The 20,933-nt window shown below is 45.3% G+C and overlaps 1 protein-coding gene across 3 annotated transcripts in view; it reads right to left on the reverse strand.

Annotated features, from left to right (window-relative positions):
• Nucleotides 1-20,933, reverse strand: part of TNFRSF11A (TNF receptor superfamily member 11a) — a 128,628-nt gene that overhangs the window by 101,158 nt on the left and 6,537 nt on the right. For 2 of the 3 annotated variants that reach the window (XM_088471813.1, XM_088471812.1), the window contains exon 1: nucleotides 4,193-4,730. The exons of the other annotated variant lie outside the window; for it this stretch is intronic. In XM_088471813.1, coding sequence (XP_088327939.1) covers nucleotides 4,193-4,255 — 63 coding nt within the window. In that variant the 5' untranslated portion in view covers nucleotides 4,256-4,730. Of the gene's footprint in view, nucleotides 1-4,192; nucleotides 4,731-20,933 lie in introns of those variants that run through there. 3 annotated transcript variants of the gene reach the window in all.

Consider the following 20,933-nt stretch of genomic DNA (forward strand, 5'->3'; position numbering starts at 1 on the left):
CCAGTGGTTCTACAACCAATGCACATATCAGGGGCAACATGACCCATACCTAGTGCCATTAGTTATAGGAAACGGTTGAGAGATAACTCCGTTGACCAAAATTATGGCTGAGTTGGAAGAGTATAGGGCCAGAACACCAAACTGGAGAAGACTTTCAAACATGAATGGCCAAATAATTTGGTCAAATGCTTTCTCTGCATCCACAAAAAGCCAGATAGCAGGAGTCTTCGGGAGTTAATAGTGTGGATAAGACTAACAACAAGTCTGGTGTTGGTGCGGGCCTGCTTTCCCGGTATAAAACCCACCTAATTATTATGAATCAATTGAGGCATCACAGGATTCAAGCGGGCCGTTGATATTTTGGAGCCCAGTTTGAGATCAGTAATCAATAATGAGCTAGGTCCGTAATGACCATATATATGGACAATGGATGATCCGCACCTCTAGGGCTTGTTTGGAAAAAGGATCAGCTTTCAATATGCTATTTAACAATGCTGATAAAGGAGGGGTAAGAATGTAGCTGAACATTTTGCCTTGTTGTCTTTCATGAGCTTAATGGTATTGGCTACAATGTCTTCCAAGATTTTTGCCCTTGATACTATTCCTAGCAGCGCAAGACCTGTGTGTGTTTTTTCTTGTCAATTTATTATGGAACCCTCACAGTAAGTTCCTCTTGGCCTTGCAGCGCTAGGAATATTTATTATATATAATCTATCTAGATTGTGTCGACAGCGCTCTGTTTAAATATTTTATTTTCTAGGGGTAAGAATGTAGCTGAACATTTTGCCTTGTTGTCTTTCATGAGCTTAATGGTATTGGCTACAATGTCTTCCAAGATTTTTGCCCTTAAGGCTTCAGATACCATGTACGAAATGCAGGATTAATTATCGTTGATAGAAACTACTGGATTGACGACACATACAACAGTGATGAGACAAATAGTTTTACAAGGACCTGTAGATGGTGAGGAATTCCTCAGTGATATGATGTGGATTGTGGGATAATTTGCTTGCAGATGTTTTAATACCGAGACTATTATTTCTCAAGAATATAGACCTCAGTTAGACGAGGTTAGCAGTCTTTCTGCTTTATCCCCGTTCTCATTCAGGGACCTATGTATCAAGAGCTGTTTTTACATAAAATTATGCAGAAACTGCAGTTTCTGCATAATTTTATGTAGTGATCCTATGTACTAATAGCACAATGCAGGAGATTTCACAGAAGTCTCTGGCAAAGTGCTAATTAGCGTTGCAGATCACAGTCCTTATTATTATGAATGCAGACTACAATCTGACCCCTATATACTAAACTCCAAAAAGCGAAGCTTTTCAGAGTTTAGCCACGGTAGTTTACAACATCTTCAGATGGTGTAAACTGCTTTGAGCCTATGGAAGCTCCAGGGGCAGGAGAGAGATCTTCCAATCTCTCCCCCGCAAGCCCCAGCCGGCCCCGGAAGCTGACTGTGCGCATGTGCAGTGTCAGCTTCCCCCAGAGAAGTCTCTTACTTATGTCAAAAACATCGCTAATTTGCAGGGGATATAGCATGCAGGGACAGCGGTTTCCACATCCGCTGTCCTTGCGAGTTTCCCTTGATCAATAAAAATATCCCGGCTATGTACTACAGGGAACTCGCAGGGACAGTGGTTGTGGTAATCGCTGTCCCCGCGAGTTATATCCCTGGCATTTAGAAGAAGTCTTTCACAGGAGTGAAATACTTCCCCGAGGAAGCTGACACTGCGCACACAGTCAGCTTCCAGAGCGGGCCGGGGAAGAGATCGAAAGTTCTCTCTCCTGACTCTGGAGCCTCCATAGGCCTATAGTAGTTTACACCATCTGAAGATGGTGTAAACTACAGGTGCTAAATGCTGAAAAGCTTTGCTTATAATGACAATAATGGCGCATTGACAATAATGGGGACTGCGATCTGAAGTGCTATTAAGCACTTTGCTGGAGATTTCTGCATTGTGCTATTACTATATAGGAACAATACATAAAATTATGCAGAAACTGTAGTTTCTGCATAATTTTATGTAAAAAACAGCTTGATACATAGACTCCTTAAGCATTTTAGAAATTGATTACAACTTCAGTTTAGAGGCAGATTGTAGGAAAACATAGCACACTTTGGGCATGAGTCACACATATCTGCAGGTAGATGCATCTGCTAGATTTCAGCATACTGTGCATGCGCCAAAGAGAAAAAATTGTCAACTGCATATGTGCCATATCGGACATTCACTGACTGACGGAGATCGCTACTGCGAACGGACTGATCTGTCTTATCAAGAAATAGGGGCTTATGACCGGCAACTGTGCGGTGACCATACAATCACGGGGAACAATCATGTAATCCAACGTCCATGCTTGATCGTAGCATGAGGATGTCTGTTTGTGATGGATCATTTGCACCTAGCATGGGGCTGGTGCTATTTCATGTACTTATGATAATGGCTGCGTCTGCAAACAGAAAACCAGTGGGAAGGATAGGCTTACACTTTCAGACGCACCTATTTTAGAATAATGAAGTAAGTAGAAACGCGTAGCCATATGGAAAAGACACAGATTTGTTCAAATCAGAGTCAGACCCTTTTGGGCATATTCAATTAGGCGCAAGGTGTACCGTGCAAGGAAAAATTCCAAGATTCACGTCCGTAGCTATTCAATTATTTAGCATTTTCATTGTGCAGTAAACCTTGTAGTAGTGCACGGTAACCCATAGATTCCTCGTAAAATGCTGGATTCTATTGGTTTCCCTGCATGCGAAACCCAAGAGGCTGAATTTAACGCAAGTTTTTCCTCGCAACCTCTAAGTAGGGTTACATGCAGTGATGCGGGACCTAACTGAAAAGGTCTTGGCTGTCATTTAGTGAGGGGTTTAATTGAATATGCCCCTTTTTCTCATGAAAGTTTTATGTTTTGCAGCATTAAAACATTGAGACCAGAAGAGCAGTAATTACTAGACTTTCACCTGTGCCCACTATGCTACCTGATTTCAAGCCCAAAATCTTGTTGGGCCAGGCAACATTCAAGTGGTTGTTGGAAAATGAGCACCCTATGCTGATTTTTGTGGTCACATATGTGGCCAATTGCATAATCCCTTGCAAAACTACAGCTTTTTATTCAAAATGTTAAAATTGACACTAGTGTCCACTTTGTCACCTGATTTCATGCCAAAACCGTGTTGGACCAGGCGAAATGTAATTGAAACTTGCGTAAGGAACATCCTTCTGTACTAAAATGGGATGAAGTCAGCATTCCGCTATACGGGATGCCGACCGTCTAATTACCGGCGCCGGAATCCCGACACAAGTCGGGATCCCGGCTCCATTATACTGACTGCCAACATCCCAAAGGTAAGTATCGGGGGTTAGGTTTAGGGATCGGCACCAGGGGAGAGTTAGGTGGGTGTAGTAGGTATTACCGCCGGCCGCATGGCCTAAACATAACCCCCCCTTCCCCGCAGCCTAAACCTAACCCTTCCGGTGCGGTGCCTAACCCTAAGTCCACCCGGGAGCCCTAAAACCTAACCACCCTCCCCCCCTCTGCGGCTGTCCACGCCCGGCTCACCTTCGTTTGGTATGCCGGGCGTTGGTCTTCCGGCGTATAGATAATGACAGGCGTCGAGTTTTCAACGCCTGTCATTAGTACCACGCCGGGATTAGAGAGTCGGGAAGCCAGCGGTCGGTATTTAGACTGTCGGCTTGCTGACTACATCGCGGTTAGGTTTAGGGTACGAGGAAGACGAGGTTAGGGTTAGGCACCAGGGCGGGAAGTGTAGGGTTAGAAGTAGGAGACTTAGGGGTCCATTTACTAAGCAGTGTTAGGAGACAGAGTGAAAAGTGCCAGCCAATCAGCTCCAAATGTTATTATTCAAACACAGCCTGTGAGATGACAGTTGGGAGCTGATTGGCTGGCACCTTATCACTTTCTTATCACTTTTCACTCTGTCTCCTAACACTGCTTAGTAAATAGACCCCTTAACTTTAGTGTTGGAATTCTACCAGCCAGCATCCTGACAGCCGGGATCCCATACCCAACCCGTTAAAACAATGTTATATCTGTTTCTATCCTTGAAAAATCAGTTTTTCTGTATAAGAAGCTGGAGCATGAATAAGAAGTGAACAATATGCTAACTTCAGCCTTGTCAGTAAGTACTAATTGAATGAAATAAACACTAATCACAGAGACTTACAGTTCGCACAGCAAATGCCATGCATGTGACAATAATCCATGTTCTGGATAGGAAGATCTCCATCCTGGCCACCACTGCTTTGCTGCCCTGTGCTTTCCTCGCTCACGGATCTCCCTCAGCTCACACAAGTTCGGTGTCAGTGTAATCCGGCTCCCTCATACGCTTCTCTTCCCTTCTCTGTACATTGGGCTGTTGTAGTTATTCCTCAGCTATGCTTTATTTCCTGCTCTCCTCGTCTCTCACAGGAACTTTCTCTTTGCTGGCTGCTTTGGTGTCTCCCATTACATGGCTGTATCTCTAGCGACTGTACAGATTACTTCCCTGTCTACATCCAAATAAATATCTGCACTTCCTCTGCAAACACAGATATGCCAGGTCCTGGTGCTGAATCCCGAGTCGGAGAGGCGTGTTGCAGATACAGTACTATATGGATACAGTACTATATGTACGTGTCACATACTCACACTTGGGTTTCGATTTCATCCTCTGATATAAGGGTTATATTGTATGACAGCACCCTACTCCAGCACCGACTACTGACACTTCCCCTGAGTCTCACATCACATATCCTGGCTCAGTCTCTGTTCCCAGCTGTGCCTGCCCCTGTCTCCTCCCCACAGTGACCAGCCAGGAGAAAGGAAAATACATATTTTTACCTCTGATAAAGTAATTGCAATCAACTTTTCTATAGTCTGTGGACACAGTTTTACTCAGGGGCTTATTTATCAAGCCTTTTATTCCAGAGATTCTGTAGAAACTGCATTTTCTGCATAATCTTATATATCCCCACTGTGCACTAACAGCCTAAGAGCCCCATTTATCAAGGATCGCTTTTGCAATGCAATCAGGGCATGCCAGTAACGCCCCTGATCGCATTGCAAAATGCGATCCTATCGGCTGGATGTATTATCCGGGACATGCAGGGAGACGAGCTCTGAAAGGAGCCCATCCCTGCGATGTCTTCGGAGGGCAGTCTTTGCTGCTGCGCATGCTCAGTCCCGCGGACTGCAATTAAGCGGCTCTCATTGCTGGAGGAGGGTTCCATGAGATCCCTCCGCCGGCTGATATGCGATAAGTTGCCATATACTACAGCGGCTAACGCTATCTTCAGATGGCGTTAGCTGCTGGGGCCAATATTGGGAATGCTTCGCATTCCCGATATTGATGCATTTGGCAGCATCGCATCCCCCATAGAAACCTATGGGGGAGGTGGCTGTCAGCGGCAATGGAGGGATCGCAGCAAGTATCGGAGACACCTGCTGCGGTCCCTCCTTCATACATCTGGGGGATACTTAGTATGTGAGGTAAACCCCCAAAGACGTGTGTTTTCGGGGATTTTAGCTCAAATATTAAATGATAAATGGGCCCCTATGGCTGAGCACACACGTAAAGATTTTCTGTCCAACCATCCAACTAGTTAACATATGGGAGTAAATTATGATCAGCAATTTGCTCCTAAATGCCAGAAAACAGATGAAAATGGTCGTCAGACAAGTTTGTTAAATATTTGATCTAAACAATTTGTTCAAACATCAGTTTTTGTCCATTTTCCGGCATTTGGCAGCAAATTGCCGATTGTCATTTGCTTTCATACCTTACCAGATTTTAATTCCAACCAATCAATTAGTTGGATGGTTGGACAGAAAATCTTTACGTGTGTACCCAGCTTTATGCAGATTTCACAGAACTCTCTTGCAAGGATGCAGCAGCAATGCTAAAATATGCTAATGCCGCGGGAGACATCTGAGGACATAAACCTGTACATGCCTGCATCTGCAGCCTGATCTACATATTCGCAGATCTGGTGCAGGGAAAGGAGGGGATATAGTAGAAATGATATAAACGGCTCTATTTATCAATCTTTTTTTTACTAAAATAATGTTTTCACACCCTTTTCACATTATTTTAGTTTCACTGAAATGTATTAAAGGGCAATTGTTGTAGTTTTCGTTACAAACGACTACAAGCCCTTTATTTCACATTTCTTCAGCAAGCAGATTGCATGTCCCATACTTGTAATGGCAAATGCGATCTGCCTGAAACTTACTAAGGGGGAATAGTAAAAAAAAATACCCTGGAGGAAGCGCTGCTATATCATTGCCATCTGCAGATGGCATTAAGCAGGGTTCCCCCCCACACCCCCCCCGGTTCCCCGGCATCTGCTCCACTCTGACAGGCAGAGTAGAGCTAAGAGCCGGCCCCCTGTAATCAGCTTTGCGGCCCCGCACGGGGGGGTTGTGGGGGGGTGTCATGGCTGGGGGTAGCGCTATTTGGCATCAGCGCATTGGCGGAGGCACTGTCACTGTATTTTTTGCAAAAAATACAGTGAACAGTGGGCCTGATTCAGACCCGGTCGCAAGCGCTGTGCGCTCGCAACCGGGTCGATGGTGGGCCAGTGCGCATGCGCACGGCCAGCTCTGTCGTGCGCATGCGCGAGACCCGGATAGCGACGGGCACTCCGTCGATCCGGGTCTCGCAACAAAGGGGGCGAGCTGTCGATGTTGAGTGACAGCTCGCCCCCTTTGGTGGGTGGGCCGGGGGTGTTCCCATGTGAACGCCTCTGTTTGGGGGTGGCCCCACTGACATCATGAGTGATATCAGTGGGAGAGATTTCGGCTCTGTAATTACTAAACTTTCACCTGTGCCCACTTTGCTACCTGATTTCAAGCCCAGAACCTTGTTGGGCCAGGCAACATTCAAGTGGTTGTCGGAAAATGAGCACCCTATGCTGATTTTTGTGGTCACATATGTGGCCAATTGCATAATCCCTCACAAAACTACAGCTTTTTATTCAAAATGTTAAAATTGACACTCGTGTCCACTTTGTCACCTGATTTCATGCCAAAACCGTGTTGGACCAGGCGAAATGTAATTGAAACTTGTGTAAGGAACATCCGTCTGTGTTAAAATGGGATGAAGTATACGGGATGCCGACGGTCTAATTACCGGCGCCGGAATCCCGACACAATTCAACGCCTGTCATTAGTACCACGCCGGGATTAGAGAGTCAGGAAGCCGGCGGTCAGTATTTAGACTGACGACATCGCGGTTAGGTTTAGGGTACGAGGAGGACGAGGTTAGGGTTAGGCACCAGGGAGGGAAGGGTAGGGGTTAGAGGTAGGAGACTTAGGGGTCCAAGGGGGCGAGCTGTCGATGTTTGGTGGGTGGGCCGGGGGAGTGGATGCCCAAACGGAGGTGTTCCCATGTGAACGTCTCCGTTTGGGGGCGGCCCCACTGACACCACGAGTGATATCAGTGGGAGAGATTTCGGCTCTGTTAGAGCCGAAATCTCTCTGGGGCTTGCAGCAACGAGACCCTACCACAAGGGTCTCGTCGCAAGCCCATCTTCCTGGCCGCTCGCTATAGCTGTGGGTGGTCACCCACAGCTATGCGAGCGGCCAGGAGGCCATTCTGAATAAAAAAAAGACCGGCCCTGATTCAGAGTGAGCGCTCTGTCAGAGCGACCGGCTCTGAATCAGGCCCAGTGTGCGGTGGGGATTTGTAGGGACAGAGCTTACTCGCAAGCTCTGTCCCTGCTTGAGAATGTTGATACATTCTAGTGATAATTCCTAAATTCGCAATGCAAATTTAGGTGAAATTATCACACTACAACTGAAATGCGAATTGTACTATATAGGGGACATAATGTGCTCCCCCCAAGTGCTAAAAAAAAGTATATTTTTTCTGTGTTTGTGAATTGTGTGCGCAGTAGCCGCACGTGCATCAACAAAGTAGTGCCAAGCATGCGCCTGTGTCATAATTGAAGGGCCGGCTGGCTTGACCGTTAAAGGGTGCTGTAACCCTCAAAGTACACTCCAAACCAAATAAAAAAATATTTTCTGTGTTTGTGAATTGTGTGCGCAGTAGCCGCACGTGCATCAACAAAGTAGTGCCAAGCGTGCGCCTGTGTCATAAGTAAAGGGCCGGCTGGCTTGACCGTTAAAGGGTGCTGTAACCCCCAAAGTACACTCCAAACCAAATAAAAATATATTTTCTGTGTTTCGAATTGTGTGCGCAGTAGCCGCACGTGCATCAACAAAGTAGTGCCAAGCGTGCGCCTGTGTCATAAGTAAAGGGCCGGCTGGCTTGACCGTTAAAGCATGCTGTAACCCCAAAGTACACTCCAAACCAAATAAAAAAATATTTTCTGTGTTTGTGAATTGTGTGCGCAGTAGCCGCACGTGCATCAACAAAGTAGTGCCAAGCGTGCGCCTGTGTCATAAGTAAAGGGCCGGATGGCTTGACCGTTAAAGGGTGCTGTAACCCCTAAAGTACACTCCAAACCAAATAAAAAAATATTTTCTGTGTTTGTGAATTGTGTGCACTGTGGCTGCACGTGCATCAACAAAGGAGCGGCGCCAAGCGTGCGCCTGTGTCCCATAAGTAAAGAGTCGGCTGGCTCATTTCTTAAAGGGTGGTGTAACCCACAAAGTGCACTGCTCTCCAGCAAAAATAAAAAAATATTTTCTGTGTTTGTGTGCGCCTTAGCCGCACGTATATATCAATATAACATAAATGGAGGACCAAACTTTCTCCGATAAAAATAAAATAGGGAAAGATCAAGAACCACTTCCTCCTAGTGCTGTTGCTGCTGCTGGAAGTTGTTCATCATCCCAGAGAGGAAGTAGGAACACCACTACTTTTACTAAACAATTGACCCTCCAACAGTCCCTAGCGATGAGTATGAAGTACGACAGCAGTCATCCTGAAGCAAAACGTATAACTGAGGCCTTGACTGCTATGTTGGTGTTAGAAGTGCGTCCGGTATCCGCCATTAGTGCAGTGGGATTTAGACAACTGATGGAGGTAGTGTGTCCCCGGTTCCAAATCCCGTCTAGATTCCACCTGCATCCTTAAAGCAGCAGCGACAAGCGGGCATCTGTCTGTTAAAGGGTGGTGTAACCCTCAAAGTGCGCTCCACAAACAATAAAAAAATTCTTCTTTTTTTTCTGTCTTTGTGAAATGTGTGGGCTGTAGCCGCACCTGCATCCTTAAAGCAGCAGCGACAAGCGTGCGTCTGTCAAAGGATTACATCGGTGACAGCATCCAAGTAGGCATGTCAGACAGTCCGTACCTGTACTGGCAGGAAAAAGAAGCAATTTGGAGGTCCCTGTACAAACTGGCTCTATTTTACCTGAGTTGCCCCCCCCCTCCAGTGTGTACTCCGAAAGAGTGTTTAGTGCAGCCGGGAACCTTGTCAGCGAAAGGCGTAGGAGGTTGCTTCCACAAAATGTGGAGAAGATGATGTTCATAAAATGAATTATCAACTCTTCCAGGGAGACCAGCCTCCAGAACGTACAGAGGGACCTGTGGTTGTGGATTCCAGCGGGGACGAATTAATACTCTGTGAGGATGAGGATGTACACAACACTGAAGAGGGTGAGGAATCGGTGGATGAGGAGGATGAGGACGATATCTTGCCTCCGTAGAGCCAGTTTGTGCAGGGACAGATTAATTGCCAGCTTGTTTTGTGGGGGCCCAAACGAACCAATCATTTCAGCCACAGTCGTGTGGCAGACCCTGGCGCTGAAATGTTTGGTTTGTTAAAGTGTGCATGTCCTGTTTATACAACATAAGGGTGGGTGGGAGGGCCCAAGGACAATTCCATCTTGCACCTCTTTTTTTTCTTTGAATTATGTACTGTTTGGGGCCTAGTTTTTCAAACTGCCATCCTGTCTGCCACTGCAGTGTCACTCCTAGATGGACCACGTGTTTGTGCCGCCCACTCGTATCTCTTAGCATAGTCATCCAGCTACCTCGGTGCAACCTTTTGGATATAAAAACACTATTGTGAGGTGTTCAGAATAGACTGGAAATGAGTGGAAATTAAGGTTATTGAGGTTAATAATAGCATAGGAGCAGAAAAACACACAAATTCTGTGATTTTAGCTGTTTTTATGCTTTTTTTAAAAAAAATACAGATCCAAAACACAAAACCCAGAACCCAAAACACGGAAGGGTGGTTTTGGCAAAACCAATCCAGATCCAAAACACGAAGAAAGATCCAGATCCAAAACCAAAACACGAAAAGTGGCCGGTGCACACCCCTAGTCTATTTATCAGCTTTTTCAAGAGTGTAGGGCTTGTTAAATAGGATCTTCTCCCTCTGCTAAACAGACCCCACAATATTTTCACCTCTTAACGTTCATCATACTGTAAGGAACTTTCAAAAGAATACAATTTTGTATTCTCTGTGTATTGGCCCTGCAAAGAGAAGCTCATCCTTCCCTTCCCCAATTCTTAGCAAGCTGGGAAAGTATGGGCAGAATTTGTACACATTGGGCATGATTCAGACCCGCTCGCTAGCGCTATGCGCTCGCAAGCGGGTCGATGGTGTCCCAGTGCGCATGCGCATGACGGAGCCGGCTGTTGATGTTGAGTGACAGCACGCCCCCTTTGGTGGGGCGTGCCGGAGACGGAGACGGAGCCGTGCTGTTGATGTTGAGTGACAGCACGCCCCCTTTGGTGGACGGGCCAGGGGCGTGGCTGCCCAAACGGAGGCATTCCCATGGGAACGCCTCCGCTTGGGGCCGCACCCACTGACATCACAAGTGATGTCAGTGGGAGTGCTTTCGGCTCTGTTAGAGCCGAAAGCACTCTTGGGCTAGCGGCAACGAGACCCTACCACAAGGGTCTCGTCGCAAGCCCGATAGTCGCTATGGTCTTGACCATCGCGACCATCATCATGGCCGCTCGCTATAGCTGGGGGTGGTCACCCACAGCTATTCGAGCGGCCAGGAGACCGTTCTGAAAAACCAGAGGGCCGGCCCTGATTCAGAGCGAGTGCTCTGTCAGAGCGTCCGGCTCTGAATCAGGCCCTGTGCACAAATTCAGTTTTTATCATACTTGCTGCCTTTCTGGATGGGGCAGCCAGGTCAGCAGAGCGGGGGTCATGGCACATCATAGGTGGATTGTGTGTGGGGCATGATGGCATGATTGCGCCATATTGGCCTCCGTCCTCGCTATACAATTCAAAGAATGCCAGCATTTAAAACAGAGGGCGGGGCTGTAATTATGCCATTCAGTGCGATTCGCATAATCGGCCGCACTGACCCCCCACTTATTCAGGAAGTGGGCGGTGCCGGGTGAATCTCCGGGAGACTTGAATACTCTTCCAGGCGACCGGGATCACAACCCAAGATTCGGGAGCTTCACGGCCGTTCCGAGAGAGAGGGCAAGTCTGGTTTATATACTGAATTTTAGAATTAAGCTAGATAGGAGTCAGACATGCCCTTTCCAACTTTAACATCTAAATCTTTATGATCATTATACATTTGCCCTCTTTCATTACAACATGGTTTTGCCAAGGTGCAAATTTGCTGCTGTTTTATTTCACTCCCAACTCTGCATGAGGCCCATCATTTATAACATAAGAGAGTTGACATGCTAGACTAGCATGTGTTTCCATGAATGTTAATATAGCATTCATTTAACTCTAGTATTAATTAAAAGTAATTATCAAAATCCATTTTAATGATGTTTCACCTATTCTGTCCAGGGGAGTGGGGGAGTAGGGGGGAATAGCATGATCATGTCATTCTGAGACGGTATGTAGTTATGAGACCGACGGACGCATGCCCGCCGGTCTTAATACCGACAGCATAATCCCGGCAAGGGATCTAACATAGGCGTCGAAATGCCGACGCCTATGTTAATCCCAACGCCGGGACACCGACAGGGCGCCGGACCGATCGTCCAATGCCGGGGGTAAGTATGTATGTAGCTGGGGATGGGGGCGTTAGGTTTAGGGCACCCCGGAGGGACTTAGGGTTAGACACGCCTCCAAGGAGGTTTAGGGTTAGGCTAGGGGAAGGAGGGTTAGTTTAGGCACTAGGGGGGAGGTTAGGATTAGGCACCCCCCAGGAGGGTTAGGTTTAGGGTGCGGGGAGGGGGGGGGGTTAGGTTTGGGCACTTACGAGGGAGGGTTAGGGTTAGGCACTAGGGGGGGAAGTTAGGGTTAGGCACCCCTGAAGGAGTGTTAGGGTTATGGGGGGAGGGTTAGAAATACTTAACTTACCTCTGCTGTCAGGATCTTGTGCATCGGGTTGCCGGCGTCGGGATTTGGCGGTCAAACATACCCGTTCCTTCTGAGACATCATCTCAAGTAAGGAACACAATAATGCGGCAATAAAAACAACACTGATCCTATGTGTACCTAGTGGACACTGCATGCTAAACTGGATAGTTTTTGTGCCATCATTGAGAGCAGGGCCGGATTCTCCATTAGGCAGTCTATGTGCATGCCTAGGGCCCAGTGGGTCAACAGGAGGACTGCTTGCTGACCATTTCAACCATAATGCCTCAGGTCATCGCCTAAAGGGTAAAGGGCAGTATGAAGATGGTGGCCCAGTAGCTATAAAGAGAGTGCAGCAGGGGCTTTTATTCTTGTGGCAGTGTCTCTATTGGTTTTGCCTCAATCACATGCTGAGCATCAAGGGGTCAGAGGAGTGTGTGCTGAGCCCTGATTGGAGGGAATTGTTACCTCTGTGCCAAGGGGCTGGCTGGCAAATTTGAGCTTGGGGGGTGTCAAAACCGGATAATTGGCGAAGACAGAATCTGTTTGCAATTGGAATCTGCGCAATGCTACCTTGTAAAGGGCGACAAGACTCCATCTTAGAAATAAAATCTCACAGCACTATTTTGTAAAAAGAAAGGTACATAGTCAGCCTTCCTCAAACACAGGCAGACACTAACTTATTAGCATTTGGAACCCTATACAAAGCCCATCTTCAACCCAAAACAGGCAGACTAAACAGGGAGGCTCCGACGGCACAGCTGGAAGCCTCCTTCCTGTATGAGAATTAAATTCACTGTATAAACACATTTTGCAATTGCAGTTTAAAAACATCAGAAAAATACATGTGTGCTTGTGTGTGTATATGTGTGTGTATATATATATATATATATATATATATATATATATATGTATGTATGTGTGTACATGTGGCCCATCATGCATGGACTTACGTGTATAATATCACACACAGACTTATATTTGAAAAGTAGCAAAATTCCATGCAACTCATACACACAATGTTAAACAGAACACAGTCAGCTTTTTAGTGATCCTTCCCAAAATCATACTGGCATGGCCACACACACACATAGATGCCCTTCCAGCTTAGTGTTGCTCGCTGAGTGCCCCATAGACCCTCAGACGCACAACGCAATTCAGTGCTGTTTCTCCCCGCATACATACATTTAAAAGCAATGGTCCCGTAACGCAAAAAGGATAATTATTACTTGGTTTAAACGCAATGTCAGTATATAAAGAAATGAATGTTTTCTGTAACTATGGCTTAGTAAATGACAATTGGACTGTGTTTGGTACCGTACTGATCTACTCTGTTCCCACAGCGTTCCGGTGGCATCGGTAAGAAGATCAGAACATGCGGCTATGAAATATGAATGTTAGAGAGAATAACTTCTTGAAATGTTGTATGCCATAGTTTAGACTAGATTTATTATGCAGCGGGAAAGTGGACACAATCAGGTTGTTGGAGGCTGGGTTGTGTCTTTGCACTGACCTATGAATTGTACCGTAACGGAAGAAGCAAGAAGAGGAACCAATGAGAACCTGCCAACGTATTCTATTGTATTGCTTATCCCAGTACGGGTATATATGTGAGTGCTCTGAAACAAGATGCCAGTCTGCAGTGTTCCTGTTATGCTGTTTGACGGAGGTCTCATTATTGATGCCGTTAACTGGTCCCAGAGCGCACGTGTATGTATTGACTGTACCTTATGACCTAATGTTTGAACAATTTATTTTTCGCTCACTGTTAGATCATGGCGTGGTAACATCTGTACTTTTACCTGAATAATAATCTTTAGCGTGTTGGACCGCTATTCAACTGTCTTAGAGTTTTATTAATGGTATAATTAAACACAGCGCTAATTAGCGACATCTTGTGGTTTTAGAAGGTATAGGCAGGTTTTGTCTTAGAGGTTCTAGGCAGGTGAATCTTAGAGGTTTAGTGGCAGGAATGTACTAAAGGTTTATTTACGATTCAACAGGGGCATGCACAAACCATTGGCCCATGTGTTGCAGCCCATCCTTAAAGTAACCCCATTGGAGTACACAATTTCCAAGCATCAAGGTGGTACTCCCAGTTCTGGAAACACCATCCCCAGATATGTTACCAGAATAGATTTTTTTTTTTTTTTTAATATTTCATTCTTGGAATAAAGCTAGTATGTAATGTAGCACCATGTCTCCCAACATGTCATCCAGATGAACCGGGGCAACCGAGTGCTTGCTGTCATGATAAGCAGATGTGAACATTGATCATGGAGGCATAGCCAGCACTTCTGACATGCCTGACCACCACCTGTCCTATACTATGCTTTTTTCAATAACGCATACCCATACAACCTGTAATCCAGCCGATTGTGACGATGCCTCAAATTGGGACTGACCAGCAAAAGTCATGACAGTTCACATAATCATTTTTTACAGGATTATCCCTGTGAAGTACTAAATTTCACTCGCATGGACAGTGGTAGCAATAACCGCTCGCCCTGCAAGTTACATGCCGGCATATCGGAGGGGGCGTATCTCGTATGGCACATATGAGCAGTATCAGTTTCTGGAGCTGGGTGGAGGCTGCGGGAGAGAGGTTGTTAGATCCCTCTCCTGGGAATACACAGGTATAAAGATAAACCAATGGGGCCAAACTCCGAAAAGCTTAGCTTTTTGGAGTTTCGTACAAACATGTAGGGGTCATTCCATAGTCCCCATTGATAATAATGGTTGACTGTGGTTTGCAGCGCTAATTAGCCTTTTGCAGGAGATTTTTCAGAAAGCTGCATTAGGTTCTTCCCAACATAGCGGTGGTAAACTAGTTTCTGAATCATTTTATGAAAAACCGCCTTGATAAATAGTCCACCAAATTACAGTATTTTATTGTATAAAACCACAAATCAATAAATGCATTTTAAAAATATAATAGAAAGATATTTTCTCTTACCTTTGAACAAAAATGCTTTTAATGCAATTATTGCAATTTAATTCTCCAATTCTAGCTGTGCTCTTCTGTCCTTTATTGCTGGGGGCGAATGCACTAAGGCTGCAGTTCATTATGGATCATCTTTTTTTTTGATGTGTGAGAGGCGGAGCCGGACCGGAGACAGGAGGAAGAGGTGGGGAGCCAGGGCAAGGATAGGAGGAGTCGGGGATTAGCGGTGGAGGGAAGCCAGGGACAGGTGGTGTAGGTGGGCATTAGAGGTGGAGGGAAGTAGTGGACAGGAGGATTATGTGGGGAGCTGGGCATTAGAGGTGGAGGGGGGGTGCCAGGTATTAGTGGTGAAGGGGAGCTGGTAACCGGAGAAGACGGGGGAAGGCTTTAGAGGCAAAGAGTCAGGGACTGTTGGGGCCAGATGGGCCACGGCGCTGGCATATAATCAATCGTGTCGGGTCTGACTGACACTGAGGGCCAGATGTACTAAGCTCTGAAAAGTGATAAATTGGAGTGATAAACCACCAGCCAATCAGCTGCTAACTGTCATTTTCAAACACAGCCTGTAGCATGACAGTTGAGAGCTGAGTGGCTGGCAGTTTATCACTCTTCATTTTATCACTTTTTAGAGCTTAGTACATCTCCCCTTTTGAGAAAAGGAACTTGACGACGGCCGCACTGCCCTGAAATCAGGCGGGAGGATAGAAGAATAGAGAGGGGGCGGGACAGTCAGGACCACACATCTGCGCTTCATTGTGTAAAGTAAACTTCATGGCTGGGTACTGCCTCTGGCAATAGAGAGCTCGGCACAGCCCATGATGTAACAGTGCAGGTACCAGCGGCCAGCCCAATGTACTGAAAATGGGCTCAGCCGGAGGGGCATTCGTCACCCTGCCCCCCGACCCAGCCCGCCCCTGTCAGTGCCTGTAAGCAATGTGTTCTTAGAACTGAAAACATTTTGGATAAATAACTGTACAATTGTTTTTAGAACTGCACAAATTATGTAGAACTGCACTACAGTATATTAGCCCTGGTGAAAGCTTTAGTACCATCAGTCTCTATATAATACTAGTAAAATGGAATCGGCATTAGAGTTTTATCTGAAACTGTACTTGCTAATTATAAACTTTTGTATACACAGCATTACACTGTAGTGGTCATATTCACTCATCTCAGAAGCAGCTAGGTGTTATAATGTATGCTAGTACTGTACTAAAAATACATCATTTTTGAATTATATGTTGCATCTATAAAATGAGGATTTGAATGCTGCATTTTGATTATAGACTTCAGATTGCCTTTATCATGGATTATTGTAAGGTGCCACAAAACCCTGCAGCCGGTTTAACAAATCATGGGAAGTCTAAATAATACAAAAACGACATAAATAGGAGGTTCTGACAAGCAGCAGAGTGTAGACAGGGCCTGCTCATGGGAGCTTACAGCCTAGAGGCTGGGGGCAACATCTGGCCTTGAGACAAGCACAATTAGGTTGACCACAATACAATCTCTCCAACCCACATTTATAGCAAAGTTTTGAAGAGAAATGCAGAGGTAACAATCATGAGAAGCCAGAGGCTATGTTTAACTGTCACAATAGTTCATGCGCATAAACATTATCAAATCTATTTTGTTTTAAAAATAGAAATGTTTACTACAGAAAGTAGACCAAAAGTATTCCAGTTCCCGAAAGCTGCTTTACAAAGCTGTTATTTTACACAATATATATCACAGCTAGCACATGTATTAGTCCTGAATGTGTCAGTATATGGAGTGCGCTACTGCACTGCCTCCATGATGCTCCTTAACTGAAGCATCTATACCTTCACCAAGATGGCCACCGCTAGGTAGACTGTGCATGCGTGGCGACATCTTACACTACTGTGTTTGAGCCCCGCAGTACAACACATACTTGTAGTATTCAGCTCCATGGAGGTCCTGCCATTACCCACTATACTGTTTACATACATGATGGTCTGCTGTATGCTCTGCTCCATCTCCACTATATATGTTTACATGACTGTGAGTGCGCCTGTACAACACTGGTTTCCTGCAATAATCCTAAACTCCAGGCTAAATCTATCCGGTGTGTCTTCTGCAGTATTTTCTGCTGCTGTCAACGATTTAATAACTGTGTATACCACAAACAGGTTATGGGCCCAGGCACTCAGACACACCAGACACCATAGAACACCATATGTCAGAGAAGTCAAACAGTGAAGCTCTAGAGTACTGTAAAGTCACCCATTGTTTGAATCTTACATTATGCTAATTAACTAGCTTAACTACTAACTAGAAATAACCACTTAATTAATTAATTAAAAGAGAACACAGCTGAAATTTATTGATAAAATTGTAATTAGAAAGATGGTGGCAGTAAAAAAGCATTGCTCCGAGGCCACAGCCCAACAAAAATATTTGACTAAATAAGAAGAGGCGGATCCCCACCCAGTGCAAATTGGCCTAAGGCAGAACCATTCTCCCTTAATTGGCACAGCCTTGACCCCTTCCTAAAATGAAGGCCAGGTCCCCCGTAAGGAGAATGACCAATTTACTGCTATCAAAAGGAATATGCTACCTAGGCACTCTTACGCTATAATAGGCTGCCTAGGAGCACTGCTTCCCGCCAGGCTGCACCTCTACCTGTTGGAAGGAAAACATGAAAATTGCACAGTGCAACGAAAATAAACAAGAATTGCATACAAAACAGCTTAGTCGGATGGGTGGGTGGGGTTCCAAAACTGGAATAGGGGAAGATGGCTCCTCTTCCAGGCTATTTATAAGAATAGTAGGGGCCTTGCCCCTTATTAACTGCCATAGGCTATTATTTTTGATGGACACAATCCTGGCTACGCCCCCTCCTCTCCCTTAGCCCCTAGTGAACTAGCAATATTCCATCATTAAACAGGGTGCTTATCTTTCCTCAAACTTATTCAAGTATTCAGATCTATATATCAGTGCAAACAGTAGCTGCATCCATGATGAGTTTCATAAAGAGGCGCAGTGAACTACAGGTATGCCGCATGCAAATTCACAATGGAAATGCAACCTAAGCTTGACAAGCTATGGCAGGTAACTATTAACCTAGATGACAGTCCAAACCCAGATTATATAGATAAAGCCATGGGAAGAATAGACTTAAATGTTGAACAACATGTTTACTCTATAATACATGGGAAAGAGTCAGCAAAAGGCATGAGAGAATTAATCTAAGGTGCATACTGTATAATACTAAGATGAGTGAATGCACAAGTACGGTATAAGTGACTACATTGATAAAAATGATGTCCATATCTCTGCAATTAATGTCTGTAGGAGTCAAAGTTGATGACGAGGAGATTGCTATGGCCATGAAAGCATTACATCTTAACCACTTAACAATCGATTTAATACCCAGAAAATTGCTCAGAATTTGTCAGGATTTTTTTATTATTTAATAAAGTTAAAAAAAAAGTTTTAATAATATATTTAAATATTTTATAAAAAAAAACACACACATATATATATATATCTGGGGAGTGTTTCAACACCCCATCACTCTGTGCCCATAGGCCCCCATTATAAAATAACTGCCTACCCCCTATAGGCAATAGACCCCCCCAGGGGTCATAAATTCAAATAATAATACCCCACCACACCTCATTAATAGTAAACAAATCCGTGTTTTCCAAACCACCCTCCCGTAAATGGACCCTTTTTATTTGCCCCCTATCCACTTCCTACGTTGTGAACATATGCGTAGCTACAAGTTAATTGGTTAAAGAGGCTAGGGGGTCTATTTACTAAGCAGTGTTAGGAGACAGAGTGAAAAGTGATAAGGTGCCAGCCAATCAGCCCCCAACTGTCATTTTTCAAACACAGTTGGGAGCTGATTGGCTGGCACCTTATCACTTTTCACTCTGTCTACTAACACTGCTTAGTAAATAGACCCCTTTATGTGAACTAAGGGCCTGATTCAGAGCCGGACGCAATTAGCGCTCGCTCGTCCTGAAAATAGGGGTGGCTATTCAAATGAACCGTTCGCTGTTTGCAGTCTGTTCACGCCTCTAGGTCTGAACGAGCGTACAAAACTTGCGGTCGTTTTTTGGAAACGACGCCCCCTGGCCGCTCGCATCCTACGTCATGTCCGCTATTTATTACATTAATCGAGTACATCGAACAGGGTATGAACTGCTCGCTATTCTTGTGGTTGGTTTTTGCTACCACAATCTTGCGAGCAGTTCTGGCTATAAAATAACCCAGTGACGTGGTCAATGACGCTGCTGTTTTAATTATGCACACCCATAAAACGCCCGTTTTGACCTCTAAGCACGCCTGCGATCGGATCTCCACTCCCCGTTTTCAAGCACCTTCCCCTGTTACCACCCACAAACGCCTCATTCTGTCACTCAAATTAGCAGGCATTCGCTATTTTGCGAGCACATGAATTTCGGCCGCACTGACTGGTTCGCGCATGCATATAACGATCCGTACGCATGCGCAGTTGGGCAAACATCGCTCGGAGCCCATGAGCTGCCGCTTACGAGTGGCTCTGAATCAGGCCCTAAGTCTTGTAAGGAAATATGTGACAATTAAGTCAGTAGTTCAATTGATCTATTCTATAGCACCAAGCACCATGGACAATCCAAGCACATTAAAATAAGACACCACTTTGTGAGTTTGTGGAATGTGAATTTGTTGCTGTGTGTCATACAGAAAGTGAGATGAATCACGCTGATATTTTCACTAAATGGATGACATCACAGTTGCTAGTGATCTTCCTACAGAAATATGGACTATAATATACTTGAAAACAGGGCTGGACTGAGACTAAATATTGACCCTGGCTTTTAAAGCACACAGGCCCACCTCGCGTCAGGATCCGGATCCTGGCATAGACTCCTCCCCTTACTATTTCTGATTCCTCCCACTTCTTAGTCTATGCACTTACAAATATAATTAATATTAGAACATACAAGTGTACATCTTTCTTTGTATTAATCTTGTTCTGTAGGGGATTCAAACATGTGCCATAGTCAGACATTGGTATTTGGTTCTGTTAGGTAAAGCTGGTGCTTCATTGGTGTAGGTCACACACAAAGAAAAGGGAAGGCATTTTCACAATAATCAAGCCCTGGCTTAGCAGTTGTAGGGGATTACTGTAGGGCATTAGTTATCACCGAGGATGGCACACCAGCACGTGCCTCTCTGTGAGGGGCATGTCCCCCCTCTTTCCATCATTCATACAAGCAAAGAGGAGACACATGATGTTTAAATGAATAAAAACATGAGCCAAAAACACCCAAACCACAGCATAATGTGGGCCCTGTGTGACCTAACATACTAAAGATACACAAGGAGAACACATGAAACAAACATTTGGGTGGAAATAATAATATACAGAATTGATCTCACATTTACTACTGTATTACCTGCTCAGCGAAATGAGGGAAGGAGCCGCACTCACACTCCTCCTCACCAGGCAGCAGACATGACACAGTCACACCTGCACTCTTGTGAGGGTGTCTGCAGAGTGCGACACTGAGCCCGGATTCACACAGTGACAGCAGGCCTGATGCCGGAGCCTGAGGTGATATCACTACCCACCTCTCCCCCAAGTAGGCCTATACTACACACCAGCCCCCCCCCCCGATTCAAAGCATAGCACACAGCAGGGCCCCCAATTCATAGTATGACATACAGTAATGTCCCTTATAACACATTATTCCACAGAGTAGTAATGCCCCTTATAAGACATTATGCCACACCCAGTAATGCCCCTTATAAGACATTATGCCACATAG

The sequence above is a fragment of the Taudactylus pleione genome, unplaced genomic scaffold, assembly GCF_031769625.1.
Source record: "Taudactylus pleione unplaced genomic scaffold, aTauple2 ptg000116l, whole genome shotgun sequence".
Lineage (NCBI taxonomy): Eukaryota > Metazoa > Chordata > Amphibia > Anura > Myobatrachidae > Taudactylus > Taudactylus pleione.